The 24,936-nt window shown below is 48.6% G+C and overlaps 1 protein-coding gene across 1 annotated transcript; it reads right to left on the bottom strand.

Annotated features, from left to right (window-relative positions):
* Window positions 1-1,426: 1,426 nt before the first annotated feature.
* PIWIL1 (piwi like RNA-mediated gene silencing 1) lies at window positions 1,427-14,014 on the bottom strand. The gene is made up of 21 exons (XM_077787312.1): window positions 13,949-14,014; window positions 13,366-13,409; window positions 13,187-13,284; window positions 12,769-12,894; window positions 12,184-12,398; window positions 10,983-11,104; window positions 10,297-10,377; window positions 9,592-9,789; window positions 9,147-9,258; window positions 8,164-8,281; window positions 7,416-7,533; window positions 7,151-7,265; window positions 6,526-6,713; window positions 5,918-5,990; window positions 5,389-5,589; window positions 5,186-5,289; window positions 4,631-4,701; window positions 3,942-4,095; window positions 2,988-3,113; window positions 2,407-2,554; window positions 1,427-1,743 (listed from the first exon to the last, which is right to left on the bottom strand). Exons 1-21 carry the CDS (start codon window positions 14,012-14,014, stop codon window positions 1,627-1,629), a joined length of 2,595 nt encoding a protein of 864 aa, XP_077643438.1. The 3' UTR covers window positions 1,427-1,626.
* Between the last annotated feature and the right edge of the window lie 10,922 nt (window positions 14,015-24,936).

Genomic DNA, 24,936 nt, shown 5'->3' with positions numbered 1-24,936 from the left:
GAAGGGCAAGGATTACAGCAACAACTTTATTTAAATCTCACAAAGAAAAGCAACAAGGTTCACAACAAGGTGGTTAAAAGAAAACCAGCACTAATCTGAATCTCTCCACATGCAGCAGTTTGACAGTGTAGTGGTAGCAGTAGTAGTAGTTTCACAAAATGGGCTGCACAACAGTGACCAATGAAAACCTCAGACATGAACAAACCAGGGCTGCTTCCCATCGCTTGGAAGTACAAAACCAAACCCCCAGCCTGGCCGTGCCCTGTGCTCCTCGGTGCAAATGGCAGTTCTCAGTGAAGAGGCCTGGGTAAAGCAGCACCGGCGCAGCAGCTCAGCTCCCCTCAGGCCTGGAGTGCAGCTGCCTCAGCCCTCTCCTCCAGCTGCCAGTGACCCTGGAGGTACAGACACAGCACAGCCCCAGACAGCCCCTGAGCCCAGGGCTGCTCCAGCAGCACAGCCAGGGCTGCAGCTGGCACAGCCAGGGCTGCAGCTGGCACACAGCGCTGCCCCAGCTGAGTCGGGGCTGCAGATGGCACACAGCGCTGCCCCAGCTGAGCCAGGGCTGCAGCAGCACAGCCAGGGCTGCAGCTGGCACACAGAGCTGCCCCAGCTGAGCCAGGGCTGCAGCAGCACAGCCAGGGCTGCAGCTGGCACACAGAGCTGCCCCAGCTGAGCCAGGGCTGCAGCAGCACAGCCAGGGCTGCAGCTGGCACACAGAGTGCTGCCCCAGCTGAGTCGGAGCTGCAGATGGCACAGCCAGGGCTGCAGATGGCACACAGAGCTGCCCCAGCTGAGCCAGGGCTGCAGCAGCACAGCCAGGGCTGCAGCTGGCACACAGAGTGCTGCCCCAGCTGAGTCGGAGCTGCAGATGGCACACAGCACTGCCCCAGCTGAGTCGGGGCTGCAGATGGCACAGCCAGGGCTGCAGCTGGCACACAGAGCACTGCCCCAGCTGAGTCGGAGCTGCAGATGGCACAGCCAGGGCTGCAGCTGGCACACACAGAGCTGCCCCAGCCCTGCACTCCCCTCTGCAGCACCAGCCTTTGTGCTTGGTTTGCAAATCCCTCACAAGGAACTTTAAAACCCCTCCAAGGTTCTGCATGGCTGTACAGCATTCAAACAAAGCCCTGGTAAGCAAGAGCATCTGGTCACCTCCTCTTACAGTATGACACAGTTCAGGAGGCAAATTTGGTCCTCATTTTAACCAAGAACACAAGGAATCAACAATATTGAAGCACTTTGAAAATTAGAAGGGTAAATACTAGCTGGAAGAGTTTGGATTCTGTTCTGCATAACTCTCTATCTCCCATGCAAGAAATAATTCTGTGTAAGACTTCTCAAAATGTAAATAAGAACAATCAATAAACTGTTGGGAAGAATCAGAGAAAAACTTCAGTAAATAAGTATCAAAAATCATAAAAATTTGTGTAGTTATTCTAGCAAGCAGACACCTGTTCAAAATGCGAATCTCAAGCTTTTCCTTGGTACAATGAAAATAAAATAATTTCCACAACTGCACACATCCTGTGCATGTCTCATGAAAAACCCAAACTAAACCAAAAGCCCAGACAATTCTACATTCCCTAGAGAGGAACTACTCTCTTCTGTTTGGCTGGTAACTCAGCTTCAAAGGTAGTACAGTCTGTCTGAAAGCATCAGGTTCGGCTCTCTGTGAATACTCTGACCCACAAAGAAAGCCAATTTATGAGCGTACTGGCAAGGAGCAGGTACTCTGATAATACCCTGTAGAAAGGGGAAAAAAGAAAAAAAGGCAATTATTTCAGGTAATTTAAATAAGCATGCAGGCACTGTAACACTGGACCTCCGAAGTCTGCACATTGTAAAATCTGTATTCCCTGTTGTTTATGCTGATTTGTGAAAGTAACTTTATGTACACCCAACACAACAGAAGAGATGCAAAAAACCCCAAACTTCCCAAGCCCCGTGCCCTCCCGACACCTGTCAGACAGGTTTCTGTTCAGTGCTGGCCTTGCAGAGGGTGGGACAGGCTCAGCTGTCTCTGCTCCTGGCTGCTAGAGTGGCACGGCTGAAGCACACCTCGGGCACGAGCTGGCTGTGCTGAGCTGGCCGTGCAGCAGGGGCCTCGAGGCAACTGCAGCCACACAGCTCCACCTCCACATACAGGAGTGGATGCTTCTGCAGGTAACAAATGCCTTCCATTTTGCTTCTGACACAGAACTTGGGAACAATACTCACAACAGGTGTATGCTAGGGAGAATACAGGCTGCTGTAATCTTCAGAGAGATGAGCTAACTATAAACCATGCGCTCCTCAAAACGCTCTAGGTGCCAAGGCATCCTTGCAGGCTTTTTGGAGCCACAGGTGTTTCCAGGCCACCTGCCCTGCCCTCCTGCAGGCTGTGCCTGCCCCAGCAGGAACACTCACCGACCAGTTGTAGTACATGTGGCACAGCTTGTAGGTGAGGCGCTGCACGTGGTCGGGTTTCAGCTGGCTGGTGTCGTACACCACGTTGTAATGGGTCGGTGCAACGCAGCCGTTCTTCACCGTCTGGCTCACGATGAAGAAATCGTACCTGCCCCAGGGAAGCACAGCACTGTCACACGGGCTGTGCTTGGGAAAAGGCAGGTCCCCTGGTGTTTGTCTTGCTCTCTGAGTCACCTATGCTTACTGAGTAAACCCCAGGAGGATGCCTAGGCTCTGGCCACAAAAGCTTCCTCTGTGTCCGAGAGGAAGGAGACCTGGAGGAACGTGCATAATCTTGTTCCATGGACCAGGTCTTGAGACCAGAACAACCTTAACTGTTTGTTGTGTCTCGTTGTCCTCCTGATAACCACCCTGCATGTGCACTTAGCTTACACGGCTCATCTCCTCCAGCCCCTGAACCACAGAAGTGTGGGAAGTATTTTTACCAAGGGTAAAAATACACTTGGTCCATGCAGTGTGGGATGTATTTCCCTTGTAACCAGGCTGCTGGCAGGAGCAGTGTCACCTCTGCAGGAACTCACCACTCTGGTCTGGTCACCACCGTATCAACAACAGTCCCAGGGGGTGGGTTTCTGAGTCCTCCACCAATCTCTGCAAAGAACCTGGCACCCACTCGTTTCTTCACCACAATCACAGTGAGTTTCGGGCTAAAAGAAAGGAAAAGGGAAAAACCAATACTCTCCTAGGAAACTGCACTAGGTGTATTTCAGGAGCAGATTCACTGGAGCTCCAGGGCATTCATTCCACATGCAAGTCTTTACTGATTCAAACTAAACAAGACATTGTTCACAACTTTAGTTTTTTTTTAGTTAAGGTACAACATTCACATTATTTTTCACCAATCCAACTTTCCTTTAACTTCACGGAGAAGAAAATGCATCAAAAAGGGATCTTCCAAATAAAACTGGATTTCTACTCTCTATCCCATTGTTTCCAATATGAAACACTGTGTCTTAACAGTATTTCTGGTAAAGCCATTAACAAAGCTAAACAGAAGAATTGAGCATTTTAACTGCTCTGCTTGCCTGCAGTGTAAGGAAATATTTTTATTTTTCAGAGCAGATTAAGTCACTGCAGTTGATAAGTTTCAAAGCAGAAAATTGAAAATATAAGTGATTGGACAACTTGTTCAAGAGGTGAAAAGGAAAAAAATGGCCTTAGCAGACACACAACAATCAGGCTGTGACCAGCCAGTGGGGCAAAAGTAAATTATCACATCTACCAAGGATGCCCAAAGAGTGGATGTGTCCACATGTGTGTGGCAGTCACGTGGTGCATGTACTAAGGATTTTCCTATTATATTACAAGTCAAGTATCTGAATAATGTAAATAATCATCAGAAAAGCAGTTATCTGAGCTCAGGTCAGAAAATCAGCTCCGATGGAAAGACAAGTCTTCATCCATAGTCTCATTTTGTATCCCAGAGATTACTTCTCTGGCAGTGTAAAGAATAGGGTTGGTAGATAACGATTTACCTGTAGTCAGTACCAATACTCTTCAAGCAATCCAGAAATTGAGGCACTTCATAATTAACCAAAGTGTTGAGCTGTCCATCTCCAACACCATCACGATACACAAAAATACGAGAGGGCAAGCACTTATTCCATTTAGTCCAGTTCCTCAGAGCAGCTTAAAAAAAACAAGAGAAAAAGCCATTAACTGTAATGACAATTCATTCAGAAACAAAAATGGGTTTTTATTCCTAGAAAAACAGCAGTAACTTGGAAAACCAAGGTCCTCAATCCTACACTAAGCCAGTGAAATGGGTCAGCATCATGCAACACAAGCATACCTACAAGAAAGAGCTCTGGTTTGCCTGCGCACCCAAACCAGAAAGGACCCAAGGACACACCTGCTCTGCTGGCCTCTCTCATAGCAGGAGCTGGCCTCTTTAAAATCACACTCCCTTAAAGCATTCTTGGAAGTGCACTGCTCAGTAGTTTTTAATTATTGCAAAGGAATGTGGGAATCAGTGAAAGATTTAACAAGATGCTATTATTTTCAGCAGTATTTACAACAGAATGTTTAATCTGTAGTTATCCAAGTGCTGGCTGGTAAAGCCTCCTCCCAGGGCAGCAGGAGAGGAAGGTTTTGAGGAAGCTGAATTGTCAGTTCTTAGATCTGGCTCCACAAGAGCAGAACTCCTTTCCTCTCCTTCCCTTACTTTGCAAGCAGGTTTTGAGTCCATCCACAAGTTCCTGCCCACGACTTTGAACAACGCAGCGGGAGAACCACCTGTGAAGAACAAAATTAAAGAGGCCTTCAAAGCATTTCCCAGGCTTACTGCAATGAAGTTATTTTTAAAATGCCCATGACCACTTAGTCTTTAGGGGTTTTGTGGGTCAGTGCAGCCAAGGAAGAGCTGGAGTTCTATGAGAATATTCCCCCTGTGGTAGAAGTGCCGTAGCACAACTTAAAATTCTTCTCAACCAAGAACAGCCTTTCACACTAGTCAAAAGGGGAAAGACCCTGTCACCCTGATGCTCTCTATTCATCCCAGCTGTGTCTCCACCACTTGACCCTTCTCTCAAGCAATGTGGGACAAGGCCACTCCTTCGAGGGATGCAGTGGGAAAAATTCACAATACATTTCATTTAACCATTACAGCAAACTAATTTTGAATTTTCTTGATGGATCACGACATGGGAGCTGTTTTTCAGTCCAAGGAAAGGTTATTTACTGTTTTGGGGTTTTTTTACCTCTGGCACTCTGATCTTACCGGGTGACTGTTTGATTCAGGCTGGCGACAAAGCCTGCAACCGACTGCTTCCCAGCGACAGTGTCATGGTAACAATCAATGCCCACAATCATCACCTGCTTCAGCTGCAAGGCAATCACACACAGGCACCGTGCTGCATGCAGGCCTTGCTTTTTAAAGAAAGCCTTATAAACAGCAGTTACCATTTGTAGGAAAATACTTACGGGAATCTCAACACTCCAGAGTTCTCCACCCATTTTACAGTTCATTTGCAAGGCAATTTTTGTTGCTACTGTCATGATAGTCTGGGGTTTGCTCAAAGTTCGAGCTAGCACACACTGGCTGGGGATGGGACAGTCTGTACACAGGTATTTCTTGATGGCATCATATTTATCCTTCCGAGAACTAGACAAGATACAAACTACCTTTGAAGAAAAAAGAATCTTTGTAAGAAGCTGCATTCTTAAGAGTTATACAGCACTTAAAGAGTTCTTTAGGAAAAACTTCTTATGCTCAAGGGAAATATTCCCATGTTCACAGTGACAGAAAGAACTGCAAAGTGTCAGTGTCTGTACTTCAGAACCAAAGGCTCTAATCCAGAGGGATACCCAGGTCAGTGTTAGGTTTGCACAGGAGGATGAGCAGGTACATAGTGGATTCTCAGGAACCCAGAGCTGCATTTCTGAGAGCAAATCCCACTAACACCAGTTACAGAGATCAACAGGATTTGAAATTATGGATTTAAATACATACTATGTTTATGTCAGGGGTAACCCTTTGCTGTAAAACCCTTAAATATGCTTCTGTTCTGTCATCTACTTCAATCCTGAAAAGCAAGAGAGAAAATGTTTACAGAAAAAGAACAACTAACAGCTATTGAAACTTCAGCAAAAGCATAAAAGCTCACTACGCATCAATAGTGTACGAAATGCCACATTTACAGCTATTAACAAACCACTTTCACACATCTGAAGATTAAAAGGAATCAACTCCAAACTCAGGCTTCCAAACACAACGAAATTCAAAATTAAAGGCAAGTATGGGTACTCAAGAGAGGATATTTGCAAGGAGAACGGATCAGAATCAGAATACATCCTAAGTCATCAGAAAATACTCCTTAGAGAAGGGTTTGCTCAATGACTGTCTGATACTTCTTAGTTTTCGCATATGAAAAGCTCTCAGAAATAAAAGTATGAGTAAGGAAATTCAAACACAAGAGAAAACGGAACAATTGCATACTGAAATCAAGTTTGGTTTATTAAAAGTCTCCCAGACAGCGGCTGTGTGATGCACTACAGCCTCCCCTCACGGAACAGCCTAACACAGCGGCAATTTCTGCTCAGCTTAGGGAGGACACTCACATGCTTGGCCTGTTCATGTGGATGCCCATGGACGGCGTGACCTTGAAGAGGCTCTGCAGCAGGGTGTTGGCCACGTCGTAGTTGCGGCGGGTGTAGATGAGCAGCCAGGTGTCCATGGGCACCGAGCGGATCAGCGGCACGCCACGCGTCTCCTTGGTCCAGTCGGCGAACTGAGGGTTGTAATCGAACTGCAGAGCAAAGAGCTGAGTCTGACAGCAGCCTCTGACTTCATTCACATCCCCACTGCTCATACGGGTCACCCTCCCTGTGGCTGCACACACACTGCCTCTGTTCCAGCTACCCAACTGAAATAACTCGGGGCTTTTCACCCGAAAGCCTCGGTACCTTTTTGTAGATGGAAACGAATGAGAAACACCTCTGCTCTCCTAGACTGTGTACCTGACCCAGACTGCTCTGCAAGGACAACCCTACTGTGACAGAGTGCCTTCCACACTTTGGGAACAACTTAACAAGTTTGCAAGTCTCCTGCTTGGACAGAGACTTGTGTGTAACATTTTCACTCTTTATCCTTCACTTATAAACCAAAAAGTACTATTTCCTTCCTTAAGAACTGGTTTCATCCGTGAGGCACCCAGAAGATTTCAGAAGTTGATTTATTATTTACCATGGCTCCTGATTGAAAGATCTTTTCTCCTTGAACAACTCTTCCTGTGAAGGACACTGGTTTATAATTGAAGCTTAAACCCCAGTTTCGGAGCTCCTTCTGAACATTGTCATCTCTGTTTAAAAAAGAGATCTGAATTAAAAACGTGAGAAATTTGTTCCTGCTGACTTTTTTAACACTAGTAAGATTTCAGAAGTTTCACTGTGAGCAGTTTGTTATACACATCTTTCATGGGACAGAAACAGAGGACATGAAGGTGCCATACTTTTGGATGTAGCTCAGAAATCTCCCAAGCTCACGCTGTCTCTGCTCAGGTGGCAGCCGCGTGTGAATGGCCAAGTCTTTCATCATATTGAAATCGCTGCGCATCTTGTCCGTCAGTCCTGCCAACAGCAAAGCCTTTTCTGAGTCCAACTAAAGATGAAGGACTACGAAAATTAAACTTGCAGCTCATGCAGATTAGTGATTCATGTCCTGCAGACACAGGAAGTGGCAGCAACAGTAGCCAAAGTTTTCAGTTGCTTCCTGTACATACATCCCCACTGGCATAGAAAAAAAATCCTGGATTTTTGCACTTGAGAGGAAACCACACAAGGCATTGCAGCTCTTCAGTTCCATTTTCAAATCAAAGCAAACAGTGCTGAGATGTTCAGGTACTGCTAGTGCAAAGTGAGTACCTCAGAGCAAAACAGATATTTCTGTATCTTATGAAATTATCATCAATTTCTAGTAAATTGCTCTGTTTCAACAGTTCTACCACCAAAACTCTCTAAAAGTTTATCAGAGTGCTGATGTTGAACACCATGGCTAAACACTGTGCCACAACAAACCCCATCAAACTTTCCAGTCCCATTTATATATCCAATCTTTTAGCTACAAAATGTGTTCCTGAACTCACATTTATACAAAGAAAACAGTTTTCCCCAACTCTGCAGAAAACTGCTGTCAGAATATCTCTTTCAGCAGGCATTATGGTTTGATAGATGCTTCAATATGGAAAAATACTACAGTACCTGTTAGGGAGCAGAGCTCTGGAATCAGAGCCACAGATCCTTGTATGTTCCCTCTCTTCCTCTTCATCTTACTCATCAGGACAGGCTGCATCCAATCACTAATTTCTATGTTATATTGCTGTATCAGAAATACAGACTGCATGTTAATTTACTCAGAACAAACAAGTTACTAATAACAAACATTATTCTTTCTGAATAATAATGCTCACTTTAGAAAACAAGCATTGTTCCTAAAACAAACAAAACCAAAAGCAACTAGCAACCTTTTTCAATTAGCACATATCAGAAGAACTGGTTTTGTAAGAAAAGGCAAAACAGGGAAGCACTATTCTCTTAACTGATGCCATCAAACTACTGATGTGTAAGAGATGACAGAAACGAAGCCTGTGCCTTGCTTGAGGCATTATCATCTGGGGTATCTAACTCAGTATTGGGATGCTCCTTCCAGTTCAGCAATGGACAAAGTTCCTGCCCTACAGAGCAATTCAATTTAAGAAATCACAAGAATCAAGCAAGATTGCCAAGTGAAGTTTCTGACATTTAACCTTCCCATAACCTTAGTTTCCATCCAGCTCCCGTTGAGGCTGGTATGCATGGAGACCTGACAATCAGTTGGAGGCCTCAGTGGTCACACTCAATGCAGAGGTGCTCTGGCTCTCCCAGCCTCAGTTCTGCACGCTGTGACACTGTATCTGTATTCCTCCCACCTTACCTGTCCCTGCTTCCCCTTCCCAAAGCTCCTTTTTGAGCTTTCCCAAGAGCTCCTTGCTCATCCATGCAGCCCTCCTGGCCTTCCTGCCTGACCAACTACTCCCTGGGATGGGCGACTCCCACCAAACTGTGCTGTGCAGCTTAGTTACTGATCTCAGATTAAATTCTGTTAAAAATACTGTGAACTCCAAATCCATGCATCCTAAGTAAACCTGTAACAATGACTGCACATTCCAAGTTAAAGCATAAAACACACGGTTAAATTTTCATACCTTTTTGTAGTAGTCCACAAAGCTCATCTCAGAACCATCTGATTTTCTAAAGGTACTCTTTGGATTGCTATCCCAGTTGATGTCATCGATTCTGTACGTTCTGTTATTGTACCTACATAAACATTTCATCACTTTTTGTTTAAATCTTAACACAAATAAAAAAGAAATACACTGGGATGACAAAATTACTGTCAGTACTCATGCAAGTTGGAAGCTTTGCTCCTTTCAGAAGTCATAACTTTAAATTTTCAATTGTAATAGGCTCTCAATTCTACCACAAGCTGAACTGTAATAAAATCAAAGAAAACCAACGTGTACTTCCTGCTTTTGCAACTGCTGTCACCTTGATCAGTTTGCTAGCTTGACAATGACAGCATTTTCAGCCTTTCTGATGCTTTACTGCCTACTTCAGGACATGGTGTAAAAAGAGCTCTCCAAGACTTACTTTGTGAGAACAATTAAACCGATCAGCTCTTTAGCACAGGCATCTCTGAATCTCTCCTCTCCAACCTGGGAGTGAAGGCTGTGCATAGTGTCCAGCACTGTCTCCCCACGGAGAACCTTATGGCACACGTCTGCACACAGCATGATGTTCTCCTCATACTGCAGGATGGAACTGGTGAAGCCCAGCCACACCATCAGCCTGACAAAAGAGAACACACCAAATCGTAGTGTGCTTTAGAGCATCTTTATTCTCACCCCCTATTCCTGCCCACTTTCACAGACATCACAGAGCAGTGATGGCACAATGAAGCCACTAGCCAAATATAAACAAGCTCTTGAAGGTTAACAAAATCAAAAATATTTTACAGGTCAGGTCTTCAGTCAGGTAAAAAATCCATTTCATGCCATTAAGGATGTCACAGACAAAGTTTGTATTCAGGACACTTTCAGAAAAAAAGGAGCAGCAGTTTATCCAGCAGGACACTGCCCAGCTCCTTCCCTCAGCCAGGCTGTACAGGTCAGATTAATGGCAGGGAGTGCACCCCAGCCACACGATGGGCCCCAGCAAACTCAGGCCTACCACCTTGTACAGCAGGCCCAGGGCAGCCAGGGGCACCTGGCACCCTGCAGGGTCCTGCAGGGAACAAGGACAGCCTGACAGCCAGCAGCCCCTCCCCACAGCCCTCTGAAAGGCTTTCTGCCTAACCTGTGGTTAGGGATGCTGACTGGATCACTGGGGTTGTAATAATTACGTCCAATCTGCTGTAAATTCAGCATCTTCAAAAGCCTAAAAACAGAAAAATGGAGGTTGTTTAGCATTTTACTATTGTTATCATCATCACATCATTCATGGTCCAATCCCTATGCACAAACTCATTGTTCATCTAGCTATATAAAATACGAACTTCCCATTAAACTCAATTTATAAAGGTCATGGACACTAATTAATAATTATCAGGTGAGAAGTTCACATCCAGCTTTCACCAAGCAGCTGAAGGTAGCAGCCCAAAGAGGCTACGTCTCAGGTGAAGCACACAGGCCAGGTACCAAGGTTCAGAGGAAAGACTACAGCCACAAAGAAGGAAATGGCCAGCTCAATGTCTTGCTCTGCTATTTGCTTTACGAGGCAAACCCACACACAGAAGAGGGGAGGGTGTTGTAACTGCCTACAGCAGCATGAACTGCTTTCACACTGACATGGCCCACAAATACACACAACTGCACATTACAGTATTGCCAGATGTGGTTGGCACCACAGTAACAATAGCCAGAAAGGCTTAAAAATGTACATTTATAATACTTATTTGTTGCAGCCTATTCCCCAGAATGGAAAAACTTACTTCTGATACTTTTAGAGTAACTTCTTATAAAAACATAACTTGTACAGCAAACCTTCTAAAAATGATGTTGTAAAACTGCAGGCAAGTAGGTGAAGTAGGTGGCAACTCATTAGTGAGTGTGACTGTTATCCTCACATCCTCCCCATTTCGAGTCCTACTGAACAGCTCAGTAACCTGAGAAAGCAAAATGAGGTTAACAAAACCACAGCAAATGGGGCTGTCTCTGCATTTTGCTCCAATAATATCAAACTGGACTTAGCCATTTTTCCTCTAAGCAATAATTCAAGACTAACTGAAATGTGGATTCCATCTCCCACTAGGACCGTAAACCACAAGCTGCAAGACTGCTCATCAGGGTGAAGACAACTCAGGGGTAGGATGGGACTAGCCCCAGAGCAGCTGAACTTGAGATCAGGGACATCACTTATCTATTACCATGACAGGAAAAAGACTCAGCTTGAGGAAAAAAACTTAATATATTGCCAACTAATACATATTTAATTACTGATTCAGATACTGGGAAGCAAAAAGACGAAGATTAGCACACACAGTGAAAATTTCTTCCCTGCTCCCTTTTGCAAACTCAGCTTCACTCCAGAGTCCTCTGGCCCCTCTGTGAACAGCACTGGTTACACCCAGTCCCTGCAGTGAAGCAAGAAGTGGCACAAGACACAGAGGGCAGGGATTACCACCAATAGAGAGGTGTTTTCCTCTTTCCCTCTTTGTGCTCCTTTCTTCTCAGATTTTTCTTTGCTCTGCAATTTTTCCCTGCTTTTTAAATACACAGGGGTGCCAACAACTTTGCTGAGGGGCTCAGCTTTAGCCTGTGATGGGTCCATTCTGAAGCTGGCTGGAAATGACTGAGTGCAGCATGGGCTCCTTCCTGTAGGAGCACCCTGACTCCTCCAGCTACCAAAACCTTGCCACATACACCCAACTCATCCACCCTTTCATTTATGTGGGGTGTTAAAATACAGAAGGCATGAAAATATGTAAGTACAAAGGAAACTAAAGGAGAAACACTGTCTGTACTATCACTTCTGTGCAGAGGGTGATTCCAGCCTGCAGGAATTAAGCATTATAACCAGAAGTTTATTACCAAATTTCTCTGCACAAATTAGCTTATACTGATATATTCAATCCAACTAAACACTGCTTGCGGGACATTGATGCCCTAACTTCACCTAGCTAGCAAGAAACAGGAATAAAATGCAAGTCACGATAAGAACTAAAGCAGCATTCTGGTGTCACACCTTGTTCTCGAGTTTCTTTGGCAGGAACAGTATTGACCCATCGAAGGCGTGGGTCTTGCCAATGGTGTCCTCGTGCTGGAAGAGCAGAGCCGAGCGCAGGCGCCGCGCCTCCATCTCGGGGCTGTAGCCAACGTGGTACTGGTACAGAGCCCACTGCGGGCGCGACGTCAGCCGGAAGTGGTTGGTGGTCAGCTTGACCACTTTTCCTGAAAAGCCTGAAACAGCGACAGCAAACGTGGTACAGTTACACACTGCTGCACTTCACAGTCATTCCAGAGCGCTGAGACACCTTCTTTAAGCTACGGCAGCCAAAGATTAGAGGTCAGTCGTGCTCCTCATCTCTTCTAACCCCGCTCACTGTTATCAGACACTCATCCACCCTCTGGAGCTTTCTGTAAAGCCTTCAGCTGCCAGGACAACTCTCCACGTTCCTCTTCAGGTACCAGCAACAATGTCTTATCTTTTTCTAAGACACTCCAAAGATTTTTTTTTACTTGTCTCTTTATTGCTGCTCTTAGTTTCCTTTAGAGGAAAATATCTTTCATTTCAAATTGCTCATATGTCTGGAGTCTAATTCAAACATACCAGTTTTGGATTCTTGCACGTGCACCATGGCTTGCCGAGTGTTTACCCCAAGGTCATGGAAATCTCTGCGACGTCCACCCCTATCTCTTAAAGACAAATCCTGGAGTCCTGAGGAAACCTGTAAACCTGTTGTTTACAATTCAAGAATCACAATCAAATAATAAATAACGTATATACTATCATATATTTACAAATAAAAATACGTAATGCAATTAAATCTTGAAAGGCATTAAGACAAATTTAAGAGTAATCACAAAATGTTGTTTCAGCTTTGGCTATGAAGCATGCATCTTCCAAATCTTAGTAACAAATCTCATTTAGAAAAGAAAAAAAAGACAAACACAGTCTATAGGATGCCTTAGTTGTACTCTCTGCAAAAGGTGCTCTTATGGAGGCTGGATTTCCCAGCCCTTCTGACCTTCTGGCCGCCTCTCCTGCGGGGGATTCTCAGAGCCGCGCGGGCGCCCGTGGCCCCCGGGCTCTTCTGCAGGTGCTGGAAGGACATGGAGCTGCTGGAGCTGCTGGAACTGCTGTGGCTGCTGGAGCTGCTGTGGCTGCTGGAGCTGCTGTGGCTGCTGCGGCTGCAGGAGCTGCTGCGGCTGCCGCTGGCCGCGCAGCGGGCCGGGCACGCCCTGCTGCACCTGCCATTGCTGCGAACAAACAGCCACTTCAGCAGAGCGCTCGCCAGAGAGAACAGCCACCCCCTCCAGTGCAGAGCTGTGCACCTTTAAACCCACTTCTGCCCACGCCAAGCAGCAGAGTTACTATTCTACACCTCAAACTCCAAATAACTGGAGAGCAATTATCAAAGTTATTATTCATTTAACTAATAGCTAATGCAAATCCCCTCTTTCCAAGCTCTAATTAAAATTTATGGACTTATCATTTTCTACAGTCCCTCTGATACCTCAAGTAACTGACCAGCTATTCATTAAAAAGTGTCATGGCTGGAAAAACAGCAACATTAAGCCACAAGCAATCCCACAATTCAGAGTTTCATGTTACTGGAAACTTAGTAAAATGCCCTTAATAAAACAGAGCTATAGTAACCGCACCCCCAGCAGAATATATGCATACTCATATAAAACATATAACAGATCTGCCTGATATTAAAATAGGAAGTAGGTGACGCATGAATCTCAAATCCTGGTTGCACTCATTAAGAAGAAAACCAACTTACAGGTGCATCTCCTACAGCAGGTGTCTGTCTGGGAGGTCTTCCTCTGGCTCTGGCTCGTCCAGTCATGTTCTAAAACAAGGAACCTACAGCATCAGCGTTCTATCTTCTCCTTCCCAGCCTTATCCCAGTAAACACTATGAGCAGCACTAGAGGGTTTGCCCTGCTATTTAATGTCAACTGGCACAGCAGAACACAGCCATCCCTGCAGAGTTCGCTGCTCAGGACCTGCACACTGACAGAGCCACAGGGAGCGCGGGCAAGGCCCTTCAGTCAGGTCTGCAGGGACTGGCACAAAGCCGAAGCTCTTGGGTCAGTCAGAGCAGAGCGGAGAGCACGGCAGGAGCTGTGGCCTCAGCCCGGCCTAACCCAGGCCCTTCGGGCGGTGCTCTCAGGCTTCCCCGGCGGCTCGGCCCGGTTTGTTACCCTACACCCGGAGCAGGGCTCGGTTCTCGGGACACGCGCCAGCGCTGCGGCCTGCTCACCGCCGCCCAGCCCCGGCCATCCCGCACCCACAGCCCCGGCCCGAACAGCTCCTGCGGCCGCAGGCCCCTCCCGAGCCGCACCTGGCCGCGGCCTGCTCTCCGCCTGCGCTGGGCCGCACCGGGACACTGCTTCTACCCGCGGCCCGCACGGCTCTGGCCCGGCACGGCTCGGTCCCCGCACGGCTCTGGCCCGGCACGGCTCGGTCCCCGCACGGCTCGGTCCCCGCACGGCTCTGGCCCGGCACGGCTCGGTCCCCGCACGGCTCGGTCCCCGCTGCCCCCTCAGCCCTGGCCCCGCGCGGGCCCGTCCCCGGTGCCGGCGCCGCCGCCGCGCCCTCAGCGCGGCACGCGACAGCGGGGCGAGGCGGGAAGGCGCCCGCTGCGCCGATTGGCTGCCGAGCGCTGCCGGAGGGAGCCGAGGGAGCAAGCCCCGCCCCCACGGCACCGCCCCTGGCGGCCGAGCCCGGCGGGGCCGAACCGGGACAGCGGGGCCGAACCGGGATAATGGGGCCGAACCGGGACAGCGGGGCCGAACCGGGACAGCGGGGGTGAACTGGGACAGCGGGGCCGAACCGGGATAATGGGGCCGAACCGGGACAGCGGGGCCGAACCGGGACAGCGGGGGTGAACTGGGACAGCGGGGCCGAACCGGGATAATGGGGCCGAACCGGGACAGCGGGGCCGAACCGGGATAACGGGGCCGAACCGGGACAGCGGGGCCGAACCGGGACAGCGGGGCCGAACCGGGATAATGGGACCGAACCGGGACAGCGGGGCCGAACCGGGACAGCGGGACCGAACCGGGATAATGGGACCGAACCAGGACAGCGGGGCCGAACCGGGACAGCGGGGCCGAACCGGGACAGCGGGGCCGAACCGGGACAGCGGGGGTGAACCGGGACAGCGGGGCCGAACCGGGACAGCGGGGCCGAACCGGGATAATGGGACCGAACCGGGACAGCGGGGCCGAACCGGGACAGCGGGGCCGAACCGGGACAGCGGGGCCGAACCGGGACAGCGGGGGTGAACCGGGACAGCGGGGCCGAACCGGGACAGCGGGGCCGAACCGGGATAATGGGACCGAACCGGGACAGCGGGGCCGAACCGGGACAGCGGGGCCGAACCGGGATAACGGGGATGAACCGGGACATTTCAGCTCGGATCTGTCCCGGTTTTTGGGGAGGCACATTTCAGCTCGGATGTGTCCCGGTTTTTGGGGAGGCACATTTCAGCTCGGATCTGTCCCGGTTTTTGGGGAGGCACATTCCAGCTCACCGGGAGGTGGAGCAGTCCAACAAGAAATAGAACGTGTGCTGCCGGCGAAGGGCGGCACTGTCAGAGCCGCTTCAGACACTCCAGCAGCTCCCGGTGATCTCCCTGCAGCCCTGAGTTTCTTTCTGTGGACAATATCTATATTTACCAAATTAATACATTTTGGGAAATTTTAAATCAATCAGATACGGTACCTGGAAACCTGTTGATGCATTTAAAGTATTTTAAAGTGCTTCCAATTAATGCACATAACACACTTGTGTTTAATGCTCTCTATCTCGCAGCAATAAAATAAATACCAGTCCTTAGAAACTGTGGCTTTTTAATTGACTGATCAAACTGCCATGGAACCGTGAAGCACAACCCTGACCATAAGATCTATTAAAACACATTTTTGCTTTGACTTTATTAAATGATAAACAAAATGTCCTTAATAACACAGAGGTCTGCTAAAAAGCTCCCCAGCAAGCTTTTTCTGTAGCATCCTGTAGATGTGTAGATGGCAGCAAGGCTCACATGCACATTTCTGTTTGCAAGTGTGCCTTTGCTCAAAGGTTAAATGGCTGTGATGTGTTTGGAGACACTCACTTCAAGGGATGAGAGAGAAATTCCCTAATAAATACTCACCTTTGTCAAAGACCACTCTGGCCTTGTGAGGTCATATACAATTTTTGAGGTATCTGCAGTGAACAAGGTTCCTTTTCCTTGTTCTCTGCTATTCCACGCAGAAGTGGGTGACACTGTTGATGTTAATACTTAAATAATAGGAATATCTCTTTTTGTTTCATTTATATTATCAGTCTGTCCTCAAAGCCAGTTTTCTTGTGCTTACTATGTCAGCACAGCAGCCCACTTGGGAAGCCAGATTCTCTTTCAGAAGTTAAAAGTTAAAAAACAGAGTTTTCATACTCTGTGTGTGGATGTTGCTGCTTAGACAGCTGAAGTACTTTTAGCATGTGATTTCCATTATTCACATACAAATCTGGAAAAATATTTAACAAACTGAATGCATACACTGAGATGTGGCATGTTCAGGGTTTTAAGAGCAGTGATTACTCCTTGCTGTTGGCTCTTCACCCACAGTGGCAACTTTTACTGTCTGTAGCCTGCAGAACTCTCCAGTAGGTCAGAGGTTTAAAGCTGCAGAAACACAATATGCAGATTTTTAAGGCTCAGCAGTATTTTCAGATAGACAGAATATAAAGATGCTGTCAAAGTCATTTGCGTTATGTAAATCATGAGAAAGCAGAATATGTGTGTTGGAAGGAGTTATGTTTGTTTATCCATTTAAAATATCTGCCTGCTTAATGGTTTTCTTAATGCCAAATTCCTTACATTTCACTGCAGAATTTAATTACCTTCAGAAGGGAGTTGTTAAAGGTACTTAATCAGGCTGGCTACCTACAGCAATTCCTTATTAAAGTGAAAATAAACATCAACAATAAGCACTCTAATTTTTATACGTGGGCTGTCAGACAGTTAATTAGTTCTTAGTGAAAAACAGGTTCCAGTTTGGTTCACAGTCTTTCAGACCTGCTTTTTTAAACAATTCAATCTGGTTAAAACTGGTTGTGCAGGTGGCCTTAGAGGATTGTGACAGTCAGAGGGACTGTGGGAAAGGCAGCAGGTCCATCGTGTCCCAGGCTGGTTCACAGAAACACCAAGACAAACGAGGTTTGGAAGATGGTAACTGTTTGCACTTCAATTTTTGTGTTGCCAAAACCCCTCCCAAACTGGACTTCAACACGTCAGCGTATCACATATGAATTTCTCTGCCCAGCTCTTTGGCGTGGACTCTGCTTTGATGTTTGCTTCACCCGTGATGCAATTGTTTTTGCCTTCTGTCTCCTGTTGCTACAATGAGCCATTTCCCATCCATGTCATCTCCAAAGGGGAAAGGACCGCGTGGAAACAGAACAAAGAGCACAGAACAAAAGAAAATCAGGGATTTTTCCAAAGGCCCATTTGATGTACAAGTATAAACAGGAAAAAGATGCCTGAGGAGGTAGGAGGCAGGAACTGCACCAGCAGACAGCTGCGTGGTGAGCAGCACTTTGGGATCCTGAATGGCTAATAAATGAGAAACTCCAGTGCACGCTGTGAGGAAAACACTCCACTGCCTTTAGTGCAATGTTTGAGTGCATTACAAATGCCTCAGAGTGAAGGCTGAGCTCTTACCTTTGGGTGTCTTGCAGCACCATGACCAGGTTCTCCTGGTTCTAACCCCAGAAAAGGTACTAGCTCAAGACAGGAGAGTAAAACCCAGTATTTGCTGTGCTGAAGCAAGAGGGAACAAGGAATTCTCCAGAACAGAGCTCAGTAATTTGTATGCATGGCTAGGGTCTTAAAAGCCCAACATGGTGCACCTGAATCTCGTTAAATATTTGTTAAGAAATTTTTAAATGGAAATTTCTCAAAAATAAGCATTGGAATTCACGTTCCTGTGGTAGGTATTAACTAGTTGTGAGTCTGGACTACAGTGTTTTTACACTTAATTATTTTTTCCTGAAGTGAGAGAGGCAAGGTTTCAAAGACTGTGTGGTATCTGAAATACTACCATGAGTTAACAGCCTTGCTTCTTCCCAGTGCGAGTTTTGAGTGCCACATTTCGTTCCCTGCAATGGAGCTTGGGATGGAGGAGCCAATTGCCTGCCCGGGCTGGAGGGGGGGACAGGCAGCACTTACATCCCAAAGCAGAAAGCAAGAGGCGTGTGGCAGAAAAGAGAAACAACTGCCACCAAGGACATACTCCACAGCTGCATAACAAATATCATGAAAGTACTTTCTCTCAAGAAGAGAGAAAATAAAGGTTTCAGCTTTGTATTTCCCTGCTATGTTAAAAATTCAGATCAGGCCTAGCTGACATTTATTTTGTGGGCAAATCCTGCATGAAGTGAGCAAGAAGTGATTTGGCAAAAGTTCTCAATAACAGCTAACAGTATTAGATGGAGATGTCACATTATACAGACAGGAACAAGGCCTCCAGAAGTTAATACTGTAATTAGATTTGTAAACCATATTCATTAAATAATATTAAATTCTGTAAGGTGTGTATTCTGTAAGATATCCTTTATTACCTATGTTTTTAACTAGCAAGAAGAGATGGAGAGCTGGTGTATGAAGTATGTTAGAATAGAAAATTGTTTTGATTTAGATATTATACAGTAAAATGGGAGTGTTTCAGGAGAGAGTCTAACAAGAATTCTCAAGTGTAGATAGATTGATTTCAGCTCATTTAGAAACTCAGTTTGATTTAATTGTCTTTTTATTGCTGTGAACATTCCCAAATTATGCAGAGAATTTGAGTTACGTGATTTAGTGTTGGATTAAAAAATGTCACAGCTTAACTTTCTTTAAAATAGTGTAGAACTTTGTTCACAGTCAACAAAGTTCATTATTTTTTTGTTCAAAGCCCAGCTGCAGGCCTGGAGCGCTTCTCATAAATATCAGGAAGTACCCGAAGCCACAGTCAGGATTAAAGAGTTGATCTGAACCTTAGATCTCAGCTTTAAAGCTGTAATGTACAGTGAATTTGGTTTCACGGTAAAGGAAATGGTAATTGCTGAAGTATGTTTTCTTAAGTTGCAAAATCATTTTTGAAATGTTTTCATGGAAAGCTCTGTCACTCGTGCGTGAGAACGAGCGGCCTGGTGGCACTGGTGGCACTGACAGGGCACAGCTCTGTGCTCACACCCACAGCTTTGTGCTCACACCCACAGCTCTGTGCTCACACCCACAGTTTTGTGCTCACACCCACAGCTCTGTGCTCACACCCACAGCTCTGTCCTCAGCACCCACAGCTCTGTGCTCACACCCACGGCTTTGTGCTCACACCCACAGCTCTGTGCTCACACCCACAGCTTTGTGCTCACACCCACAGCTTTGTGCTCACACCCACAGCTCTGTGCTCACACCCACAGCTCTGTGCTCACACCCACAACTCTGTCCTCAGCACCCACAGCTCTGTGCTCACACCCACAGCTCTGTGCTCACACCCACAGCTTTGTGCTCACACCCACGGCTTTGTGCTCACACCCACAACTCTGTCCTCAGCACCCACAGCTCTGTGCTCACACCCACAGCTCTGTGCTCACACCCACAGCTTTGTGCTCACACCCACAGCTCTGTGCTCACACCCACAGCTTTGTGCTCACACCCACGGCTTTGTGCTCACACCCACAACTCTGTCCTCAGCACCCACAGCTTTGTGCTCACACCCACAGCTCTGTGCTCACACCCACAGCTCTGTCCTCAGCACCCACAGCTTTGTGCTCACACCCACAGCTTTGTGCTCACACCCACAGCTTTGTGCTCACACCCACGGCTTTGTGCTCACACCCACAGCTCTGTCCTCAGCACCCACAGCTCTGTGCTCACACCCACAGCTCTGTGCCCACACCCACAGCTTTGTGCTCACACCCACAGCTCTGTGCTCACACCCACAGCTTTGTGCTCACACCCACAGCTTTGTGCTCACACACACGGCTTTGTGCTCACACCCACAGCTCTGTGCTCACACCCACAGCTCTGTCCTCAGCACCCACAGCTCTGTGCTCACACCCACAGCTCTGTGCTCACACCCACAGTCTCAGCATTCCCAGGACTTCTCCTGGGAGATGGGTCAGGTTCTGACAGGCACACACCCTTGCCAACCAGGAGCACAAATGATCCAGGAGTGATATCCTGACTTACAAAAGGCAGAGGGGATTCCTCAGGCTCACAGGGAAGGGTTAGAAGAAGCACTTTGCTGCTGCTGCTGGGGCGTGGGGCGTGGGGCTGAGGGTGGAGGAGCCCAGCTCAGCCAGACAGGTTTCTGCACGCTCCGTGCACCTGGTTACCTGCACGCCAAGCCACACACCCTCTGCCCGGTTTCCATAGCAGCTGATTTCATCTCCACATTTCACTGCGCCCAGGCAACCGCTCTTGCACTTAGGAGGAAAATAAAATCCCTGCACTTGGTGCTCCCTGACCTTCTCCAGAGGGATTGGCATCTGAACCTGTCCTTCTGCCGTGGCCGCACTGAGTCCCGTCCCCCTGCTCCGCTCACAGGGGATGCAGACACAATCCGGTCCCTAGGACAGACAGACGGGCACTCCTGCCAGCCTGGCACCTGCGTGCCCGTGCAGCAGGGTCACAGCTCACAGAGCAGCTGCTGGAGCAGGCAGAGCTGGCTGCCCGCAGCCTGCGCAGCAGGGACACCGTGTGCTGCCACCCGACGTACAAATAGGAACTGGCTGCTCCTGCCAAGGCAGCGGGGCTCAGTGCAGCTACCTGGGAACTCCCTGCTCCAGTGACCCCACAACAGGGGTGGGCATTTCATTCCCTACAGACCCCCTCAGTCCTGGGGGATTCCGGACTGATGGATGCTCTGGGATCCTGGCCAGCAGTTGTTGACTTTCTCTGAGGGTAAGTTGCTTCCAGAGATCCAGAGACTGCACTGCAGTGTGTCAAAGGCATTTAAAAGATTTCTCTCTCCTATTTCTAAACGTGAGGTCACATTTGTCATCTGAACTGAGTACCAAGCTGGAACCTCCTGCTCAGGGGCTCTCCATTCTGGAAGGTACCTCATTTCAAATGCACTGAACTTTTTGATTATGTATTTCCTCAGGCACTCCAAGTTACTCTTCTGTACGGTTCCAGCACAAAAACTGTCTTGACAAAACTCCTCAGGTTCTTTGCACCAGAGGCTGCTCAGGAGTCAGCCAGTCTCCCCAAGCTGGATGGATGTGGTCTGTGGGTACATCCAAGACAATATGGGCAAGCTGTGGAAAGCCCCATAAACAGACAGAGTGAGCAGGAATGAGTACAGCCAGAATAGGCTGTAGTCAGTCATAATTTAAAATATGTACCTACTGACAAGCAAGTTTTTGTATGCTCTCAAATGTAGCCTAAGCAAGATACGTGGGCTACATGAATTATTGTAATAGGGGCAGTCTGATCTCAGCTTTGCTCATCTTGGACATCTTTTGAGTATGCAGTGCCTTATTTGCATGAATGGCCTGTGAACTGAATGCACAGTGAGTCCAGCCAAGAAATCAGCAAGCAGGAGAGGAGAGGGGCCCTGAGCATCAGCTCTGCCTTTGAAAAATCTGCATGCCTTGGATGATCAAAAAGGATGGACACCACTGTTTGAAGACAAGAGCTGCAGGGCATTCACTTGAGAGAGGGTTCAAGTGGAGTCCAAGTGGATGACAGTCCGCTCTCGAAGCCCTAGAGAAGGGCAGGAAATCACTTGAGAGTGTGGCAGCAGCACTGGAGCCTCGTGCAGCCCCTGGCCTGAGCTGGTGCTGCTCTGCAGAGCCTCCCTGGCAGTGCCAGCCTGGATCCACCCAGCCATGGGATGGGGACACAGGCTCCAGCCTGCAGGGTGTGAGCCTGGCAGTCTGGGGCTGCTGCTGAGTCTCAGTGGCTGTGCAGGGGAGCTCACAGCACCCAGCCAGCTTCACTGCACCCAGAGCCTGAACTGCAAAGGTGAGTCTTGGTTAGATTCTGACCTGCTGCAGCTCTGACCTGCTGTAGCTCTGGCCTGCTGCAGCTCTGAACTGCTGCAGCTCTGAACGGCTGCAGCTCTGAACTGAACTGCTGCAGCTCTGAACTGAACTGCTGCAGCTGGGTCATTCTGTGGCAGGAGCTGTGCAGCTGCCAGAGCTGCAGGACCATCTCTGGGGTCATGTGGAAGCTCTGCAGCCAGCTCTGCAGGCTGCTGGGAATGCACAGATCCCTCCCCAGCAGGGAGAGCGCAGTTCTGGCAGGAGCTGTGTGCAGGCAGTGCCCGGCTCCAGGTGTGCGGGCAGTGCCCGGCTCCAGGTGTGCGGGCAGTGCCCGGCTCCAGGTGTGCGGGCAGTGCCCGGCTCCAGGTGTGTGTGCAGTGCCCAGCTCCCAGTGCCCAGCTCCAGGTGTGCGGGCAGTGCCCGGCTCCAGGTGTGCAGGCAGTGCCCAGCTCCAGGTGTGTGTGCAGTGCCCAGCTCCCAGTGCCCAGCTCCAGGTGTGCAGGCAGTGCCCGGCTCCAGGTGTGCAGGCAGTGCCCGGCTCCAGGTGTGTGTGCAGTGCCCAGCTCCCAGTGCCCAGCTCCAGGTGTGCGGGCAGTGCCTGGCTCCAGGTGTGCAGGCAGTGCCCAGCTCCAGGTGTGCGGGCAGTGCCCGGCTCCAGGTGTGCAGGCAGTGCCCAGCTCCAGGTGTGCGGGCAGTGCCCAGCTCCAGGTGTGCGGGCAGTGCCCAGCTCCCAGTGCCCAGCTCCCAGGTGTGGTCAGAAATGCCCACTGCATTCAGGCTCCTGAACTGCAGGCCAGATGGGTGATGTTGAACTCTGCTCTCTGGGACTCATGAACAAAAGAGCACTGCAAAAAGCCACAGACAGATGAAATTCCATTTCTCCTTTCTCCTGCGTCCCATGAGGGGACTGGCTGGGCCGCTGCTTTTGGAGCAGAGGTCACCTGGATGCTCCCTGGGCAATCCAACCTGTCCTTGTTTTTCCCAGAGCTGTTCTGGCAGGTCCATTTTGATGGCTGTACTGCTGCTGCCTGGCTCCTTCTAGCCTGAACAAATGCTAATGCTCTCTCTGACTGAGGACATGTGTAGATGAAGGGAAATGCAATGTCTTTCTCTAACAAAGGGCCTGCCCGGTGTTTTTGGACGCAGACAAGAAATAAGACATGTCACATTTCAGCCAAATAAAAAAAATCAAGTAGGGCATTAGTCCAACACTTTTGGACTGTGCGTTTCAAAGTTGCACCCAGTGGGTGGGGCAAAATAAATCAGGGCCTCCTACAGTGAAAATGCATTTGGGATTCAAGCATCTGAAATGTGACCCTATCTCCTGCTCCCGGGATTGTCAGCTGCCTCAGGGGTCATCGCATATACACCTCCTTTTCTCACTTCTGAGAATTTTTAGCTTGGAGTGTGTTTGAAAACACTTCAGAAAAAGGGTGGAAAACACAGAGTGCCTGCTTTGAAATACACTCCTTTGTTAAATTCCTTTCCCAAGGGTAAAGAGACTCAAACACCTGAGGGCAACAAATGACTCTATTCAGACCTCTCACAAATGACCTAATAAACTCCCAGAGGGTTACAATAGCTGATTTGTCATCATTTCTTGTCAGCTATTTATAGCATCAATGTAAATTGAAGCAAAATAATAAATACCTGAGTTATTTTCCTTATTTTTAACATTCTTTAAAGCCCAAATGGTGCTTAACAAATTTAAACCTCCAATAGTTAATTTTGCAATCGAGTTTAAATAATTCTCACACATTTTACGTTGTGTTCAAGTTTGCTTTTGCTTACATGCAGAACATCTGTCACCTTTTCACTTGCTTCCCTTGGAATATTTGTCAGTGGATACTGACTTAAGAAATTCTGTTTGGTTTAACTTCTAAATGGCAAATGCCTGGTGGCCCATGTTACAAAGGATGCTGCTGAATGGGTTTAGCATGGCCTCCTGTGAGAAAGGGTGGTGGTTTTGGTGGTGAAGATCCTGGTGTCAGGAACAGGATGCAACGACTGCATTTTATTTAAAATCTCTTCTGGCCTGGATTCCGAGCTGTGCTGCCACCCTGGCGTGTGCCAGTGGTAACTGTGCTATCAGATACGCTGAATATTAGGATGCATTTCTCCCCTCAAGCAGAGGATGTGCCTGGCTGCAGTGACAGGGACTGGGGTGGCAGATCCCATCTGGAGGGGTCTGGCACCAGTGGCTTCACCCCTGTCCCAGGGCTGGGTGGGCAAAGCTTCTGGAGTGTCCCAGTGCCTGGCACAGCTCAGTGGCACCCTGGGCACAGCTCAGTGGCACCCTGAGAGTGTCCCAGTGCCTGGCACAGCTCAGTGGCACCCTGAGCTCTCTCTCCTGAGCTGAGGCTCTTTGCTCAGCCCCTCTCGGCTCCGCGGGGCTGTGCCGATTCACAGCTCCCTGGAGATCCCAGCACGGGGACATCCCGGGGCATTCCCCGGGCATTCCAGGGGCATCTCGGGGCATCCCAGGACATCCCGGGACATCCCAGAACATCCCGGGACATCCCAGGACATTCCGGAACATCCCGGGACATCCCAGGACACCCCGGGACATCCCGGCTCCGCGCGGAGGACTCAGCGCCGGGCTGCAGCCCCTGTCCGGGCGGGTCTCTCCGTCTCCGGGCACAGCCCGGGCAGCGCGCTCCGCCCCAGCCCTGCCCCGTCCCCACCGCTCCATCCCTGCCCTGCTCCATCCCTGCCCCGCTCCATCCCAGCCCTGCTCCATCCC

The sequence above is a fragment of the Lonchura striata genome, chromosome 18 (assembly GCF_046129695.1).
Source record: "Lonchura striata isolate bLonStr1 chromosome 18, bLonStr1.mat, whole genome shotgun sequence".
Taxonomy (NCBI): domain Eukaryota; kingdom Metazoa; phylum Chordata; class Aves; order Passeriformes; family Estrildidae; genus Lonchura; species Lonchura striata.
The sequence above is the reverse complement of the archived record's forward strand: the minus strand, read 5'-3'. Positions and strand labels throughout refer to the sequence as shown.

Bases quoted from the DNA above. Each gene is read 5' to 3' on its own strand.
- PIWIL1 (XM_077787312.1), bottom strand. From the start codon at position 14,014: ATGACTGGACGAGCCAGAGCCAGAGGAAGACCTCCCAGACAGACACCT. The intron at 13,285-13,365 runs GCAGCAGCTCCT...GTTCCAGCAGCT, and splicing joins CTGCGCGGCCAGCGGCAGCC to CCAGCAGCTCCATGTCCTTC. The intron at 7,534-8,163 runs GTACTGTAGTAT...TGCTGTTGGCAG, and splicing joins AGAGCTCTGCTCCCTAACAG to GACTGACGGACAAGATGCGC.